The following is a 6,405-nucleotide window of genomic DNA, read 5'->3' on the forward strand; positions in this document are numbered from 1 at the left end:
ATTGTCGTCATAAAAGAGAGAAACTCTGTGGCATTGACCACTTCACTTGCCCAGCTTGCACCCCAGATACAGTTGCTGTGTCTGCAGATGGAAACCGAAAACTATATAGATTCAGCAAAACAAAGGGGTATATTATTATTGATAACTTTTCACTGTCAACATTTCTTGTGAATATATTTTTGGACATTACCGTATTTTATTTGTGTAGGGCAGAGGAACAACCGTTTTTTGATGGAGTTTTTCTTGCCAATGACAAAGATGTAGCAACATTTGTTGATTGTGTTCGTGAGAAGACCAATCCAGTAAGATATTTGTCAAAAGACTTGGGTTTGTACAAAGTAAATCTGGATTTAGTTTGTGTATTTATTTGATATGACATTGTGTTAAAGATACATGGAAAAGGCATCTGTGGAACATCAACATGGGCTGCAGCCAGGGAGACCTCTAAGAAGACAAACACCAAATGTGATGAAGAAGGCCTAGAGGTGGCAGTTTGCAGACACTGCATATTGCTTAGAGGTCTGAACATGTTTAGGGGAGAGATATTTGCATACCCTCTGTTTTTGCAAAACGAACTGGCCACAAAGACAAACTGCAAGTTTTTCTGCACTGACATCATGTGTCGATATTGGCCCTATCTGCAAAAGGTGGCTCAAGCATTCCCAGAAATGCAAAATTTGACTCAGATGAAGCCATTTCTCTCAGTTATGCATGCAAAGGGCCACTCAACAAAATGTGAGGTAAGTGATATTTTTAAAGGACTTACCATATTGTTAGAGAAAATACAAAGTTCAGGGACATCAAAATGGTAGTTTGGACATCTGATGTGTATGCTGTAGGTGCAGTGGGGTGGCAAAAACCAAACAGGGGCAGGTACAACCATCGGTGAAGAAGTTGAACAAGTGAACAGCTTTTTGTCCCGTGTGGCTCTAACAACAAAATACATGAGTAAGGCTGGTAAGTGGTCCTTTTTTAAAGTTTGGTAACATTATATTTGTTAATTTTTTTTTCCCTTTCATTCATCATACTTGATGACTAACCACTAGATGAAAGGCACATTTAACTCTTTCATCATTACAGCACGAGTAGATATGATCACATTGCATGCCAGAGGATGGAATGTGCGAAAAAAAAGAAACCTGCACAAGTACTTGTCTACACGGTACTTGAAGGTAAGTAAAAAAAATAAAGATTTCATCAATGAAGGTTAAATTTAAACTGTCCACTGATTGTATATACTTAGTATCTAATACTTTCAGTATTGCCAAAGGTTTGTGAGACTTTCCATTAATTATACTTTTGAGACTATCCGAAAGACAAAGGAAGTCAAAGATGACATTGAGGCTATAAAGAAGAGCACACAAAGGTCTGAAGAGGAACTGCAACAGTGGGTCACTGATGTGAGACAGTGGGCAGTTGACAGTAAGTATGTACTTGTTGCTGTCTCTTATTGATAGAGAATTATCATAAATTTAAAAATGATTGAATAAGTTATTTTTCCTTGCTGGTTTGTGTTTTAACACCTGACCCCTTAAGTGACATTAAGGGGCCACACCAAACGGTATTAAAAGATTAGCATGATTGGGAACTCTGTGTTTTTAATAAGTAAACTTGGGTGTAGCTTTCTCCTTCAAAACTTTATTATACTTATTCACCCTTAAAAAATTAGCAAACTGAGCAAATGTTTTCAGGTTCTTTGGCAGAACGTTTGTGGATGTCCTTTTTTGTTTTTACATGTATTCCTACTACATTCTTCTTATTAAATCCCCCTTTTCCCATATTGTCAACCCCCTTAGGCTGAAATATGTTTGTATAAGGTGTTTTATAGAAATGGTATAATTGCTCTATTTTTGATGGCACAGAAGATGTATGATACTGATCATACCTTCAAATTCTTTACAGCTCCAGATGACCTCAGAACAGATGATCCAGTGGCATTGCAACATCTGATTGAAGGCTTATTCTTGGGCATCCAGCAGAAAAAGAGGGATCTGTATAGAGCAACTGGTAAGTAGCCTCCAAGCCTTCATGTACTTGTGGAAGTCATTTTAAAATGTGATATCTATGGCTATAACTAAGTAATTTAAATTATCACATTTTAACTCTTAACATAGTCTTCAGTCAACACACTGCACTTAAACCACTACATAACCTTTGTACATTGTGTGAACAGTCCTACCTTCCTATATGTCCAATGTTACCATCACACAACTCCCTGCATTACTTGAACATTGGCCACATTCCAGGTTATTTATATGGCTTTGCTGATGTTATGTGAGCTTTATACCATAATTTGTAAGGTGCCTTTTGGATGTCCATTAGCACAATGACCAATTTTATGCGTATCCTCCTTAAACCTGTTTTTACTGTTTGTTTTTGTTTTTCTGCAGACCGCAACAAACAGCGACACAAGATCCGAAGACGGATTCGAGAGGATAAGAAAAAGCTGTTTAATGCCATATCCCAATACAATGATCTTCCAACCACCACAGTATTTGTAGATTCAGTTGAAGACCTTCTGGCAACAGAAAGCCCTATCTGGCCTTGGGATTCTGGTATGTAAAGTTTGACATTAATCATTTTAGTGAATCCTCATTAAACACTTACTTCATTAAACTCTGACTTTCAAAGGAAAGAGGCCTATGTGCTTTTCATTTTGTTTCAGACAATAGAAATGTGCAGACAATATTCCAATTTTTTGTTTTTTAAAACTTTTGTCTTTTTTGCCTACTCAAACTACACTTCAGAGGAAGTGACTAAAGGTCTGACTCCTCAGATTAACTTGTCAAGGTGGTTAGCCCTTTTCTTTTCCCACACTGTAGATTCAACACCAGTTACTTGTTGCCTATGTTCTAGGGACAAAGAATTGTACAGATTTTACTCACAAAAAGGCATTAAAGGGTTAGTTCACCCATAAATTAAAATTATTATTCTTTCAGACGAATGCAATCAGAGTTATAAATGTCCTGGCTCTTCCAAGCTTTATAATGGCAGTGAATGGGTAGATCAGTTTTAAAGTCCATAGAAGTGCATCCATCCATTATAAAAGTGCTCCACGCGGCTCCGGGGGTTAATAAAGACCTTCTGAAGCGGATCGATGTGTTTGTGTAAGAACTATTCCTTTATGAGGTAGTATTTTAATATGTCATTTGTCTTCATAGAAACTGACACTTCCTTAGGCGTGAAGAAGAAGGTTTTCGACAAGGTGATGCAGCTGGAGAGACTGGTTGAGGAAGAGGTTATTCTTGTAGAAGAAATGAAACAACATTGGACGCATCTTACAAGAAGCTACAGGGCCTTGAAGGACCAGGCTAGTGTACTATCAGATGACCTGGCCACACAGAGTGAGTACTAATTTCTTAAAGGGTTAGTTCAGCCAAAAATGAAAAATGTCATTAATTACTCACCCTCATTCTGTTCCACACCCGTAAGAGACCTTCGTTCATCTTCGGAACACAAATTAAGATATTTTTGATGAAATCCAATGGCTCAGTGAGGCCTTCATAGGGAGCAATGACACTTCCTCTGTCAAGATCCATTGATGTACTAAAAACATATTTAAATCAGTTCATGTGAGTACAGTGATTCAATATTAATATTATAAAGCCACGAGAATATAAAATAACAACTTATTTAGTGATGGCCGATTTCAAAACACTGCTTCAGGAAGCTTCGGAGCGTTATGAATCAGCGTGTCGAATCATGAGTCGGATAAAGTGTCAAACTCCTGTAATCACGTGACTTTGGCGCTCTGAACTGCTGATTTGACACGCTGATTCTTAACGCTTCGAAGCTTCATGAAGCAGTGTTTTGAAATCGGTCATCACTATAGTTTTTTTGCACACAAAATATATTCTCATCGCTTTATAATATTGATATTGAACCACTGTACTCACATGAACTGATTTAAATATGTTTTTAGTACCTCTAAGGATTTTAGTGAGAGGAAATGTCATTGCTGGCTATGCAGGCCTCACTGAGCCATCGGATTTCATCAAAAATATCTTAATTTGTGTTCTGAAGATTAACAAAGGTCTTACGGGTGTGACACGACATGAGGGAGAGTAATGAACGACAGAATATTAATTTTTGGGTGAGCTAACCTTTAATGCTGTTTGTTTAATTCATGTAGTTATATTAAACTGTTTTAGATATACTAATTCATACATAGTGCCATATTTGGTGTTCACTCCTAAATACTTTTTTATTGTTATCCCAATTTGATATTTAGGCTACCCTTCAGGACTTTCTGGTCAAGCATACCATGGCCTGCGCAGTGCTGTCCTCCAAATCCTTGAGGCACTCAAGACAGACATGGTAGCTGTGAAAGAAACATACTCCCAAATTTGTGGGAATGGTGGAACTGTTGTTGAAGAAGAAGAAGAAGAAGAAGAAGACCCATATGAGCATGTCTCCACAGATGCCTCTACAGATGATGAACTATAGATGAGCTACAGCTGTGTCATGTGCATCAGTTGGCATCTGTCCTAATAACTTGTCACACTTGTCCTAATCATTATGTCATAGTTTGTATTTTTATCTTGTACAAGTTTGTACAACACATGTAAGATCACATGCAATACATAAAGTCTAGCTGTACTTGCGACCCTGATACTTCATGCTCAGTGATGTAGATGTAATTGAACCTTTTAATTATAGGCTTAAGTGAAATGGATTATGATAACCCAAATTTTGCTTTTTAAAAAAACATGGACCCAAACAGCTGTAGGATCATGGCATATACCGTATTTATGGCGACAGCAAGGAAGAAAAATGAAGACATCTCCTGGATGACATCACACAAACATGCACCCATTTATTTTTATTCTTGCACCACTTTACACTATTTTGCCTGTACACAATTACCATTTTAATACATCTTTTCCAAAATGCTTTCCAAATTTGGTGAAGTGGTTGCAGAAACTATGATGGAGAACATGCATCAGTTTTTAACTTCTTGTCAAAACTGATGTATCATAAACAATAATAAAAAAAAATTGATGGTTGGGGTAAATTGAAACAGTTTTTGTGTCATTTTTAAGCATGTCAGCATGAAAAAATACTAGGCCTATAGTAATTTACAGTAATACTATTGTTCTATAGTTGTTGTAATATGACAACTATAGTAAACAAATTATCCAATACTGTACTGAGTTTTCTACAAATAGGATATACAGGTTACTCTACTAATAGTAAAGTATATTACAGTTTATCAGTTAGTAGTTAACAACAGTATGCTGTAGCATTCATTAACGAAGTGTTGTACATACTTTAATATATACAGTCTACTACAATTTACTATAGTAAATACTATTTTTTTTTTTCATGTGCGAAAGTAAACGCTAATGAAATACAAACAGCGCCATATTCACCCAAATAGCATTATTTTATAAAGCACAATCTTTAGGCTACACGAAATGCACTGCTAACTGCTAATGCTAGCATAAGCACACTAGGGCAGGTTAGTAAAGCAATGGGCCAAACAAACGATTTGAAACTTTCAACACGTACTTAACCTTAATAAGTTGTTTTTTTTTATTTATTTATTTATTTATTTTATTTTATTTATTTTTTTAATGTTTTTATTAGGCTGCTCTAAAATATCTTAAATAAACCAACATCTTTACTTTTTCTTAACATAGATCTTCTAAATACAGTGTAAGTACGACTTCGGCTGTACAATATGTTTGGTATATTCCGTAGATATATCTTTTTACAACCCTATTCACAGCAACACTTTGCTAACCGGTAAAACTACAAATATGGTGCTAATTTGATGCGAGCGGCATGGCGATGCTAGAGGGAATTGTAGTTTTAAATAAATATTACTTATTACTTAGAATCAGAGTTTATAAATACTGAATTAAGAGTACACTTAGGTATTAAAGTGATTGTAAATAGCATTTGTGTGCTAATATTTTAAATATCTGACTGTTAAATAGGTGAAAATCAATTTTTACCATAATTGACTGCACCCCCATTTAATGACTCTATCCATATGAGTATAGTCACATAGCTAAAGTCAAGAGCTCTCTATAACAGTTGGTCCCATGTCTGTAGCCCCATTTTTTCCTGAACGACAAGGCTTTCAACATGCACTGAGGTCAAGGTTCAGAGGCCAATATTTCAAAGCAGGAGACATTTACAATCTTCATACTAACATACATTACTCTCCAGACCAAGACCTTTCCAACTATGTATTTGGTTTAGTCCTACGTCAGGCTTTAATTTCAACATTAAATAGACACAGCCTTGTCCCAGGCATAGTTTCAGTGAGGTCTTTAGATGCCCAACCTCACTCTACACAGGCAATGCCATCAAAATTGTTTATTACCGTAGTGCACATATGTATGGTCCACATCCAAGTAAAATATGGACTATTTAAGTGCTTTTGCTTGAGTCATG

The 6,405-nt window shown here is 36.1% G+C and overlaps 1 protein-coding gene across 4 annotated transcripts in view; it reads left to right on the plus strand.

Annotated features, from left to right (window-relative positions):
• Nucleotides 1–5,020, plus strand: part of LOC125278063 — a 12,588-nt gene extending 7,568 nt beyond the window's left edge. For 3 of the 4 annotated variants that reach the window (XM_048206842.1, XM_048206851.1, XM_048206823.1), the window contains 10 exons: nt 1–127; nt 209–302; nt 390–740; nt 840–957; nt 1,081–1,172; nt 1,260–1,422; nt 1,903–2,007; nt 2,391–2,555; nt 3,162–3,344; nt 4,232–5,020. The exon at nt 1–127 is cut by the window's left edge and continues 52 nt beyond it. In XM_048206842.1, coding sequence (XP_048062799.1) covers nt 1–127; nt 209–302; nt 390–740; nt 840–957; nt 1,081–1,172; nt 1,260–1,422; nt 1,903–2,007; nt 2,391–2,555; nt 3,162–3,344; nt 4,232–4,446 — 1,613 coding nt within the window. In that variant the 3' untranslated portion in view covers nt 4,447–5,020. The remainder of the gene's footprint in view (nt 128–208; nt 303–389; nt 741–839; nt 958–1,080; nt 1,173–1,259; nt 1,423–1,902; nt 2,008–2,390; nt 2,556–3,161; nt 3,345–4,231) is intronic. The other variant, XM_048206832.1, reaches the window with a different exon arrangement.
• Nucleotides 5,021–6,405: the final 1,385 nt, after the last annotated feature.

The sequence above is a fragment of the Megalobrama amblycephala genome, linkage group LG1, assembly GCF_018812025.1.
Source record: "Megalobrama amblycephala isolate DHTTF-2021 linkage group LG1, ASM1881202v1, whole genome shotgun sequence".
Classification (NCBI taxonomy): Eukaryota; Metazoa; Chordata; class Actinopteri; order Cypriniformes; family Xenocyprididae; genus Megalobrama; species Megalobrama amblycephala.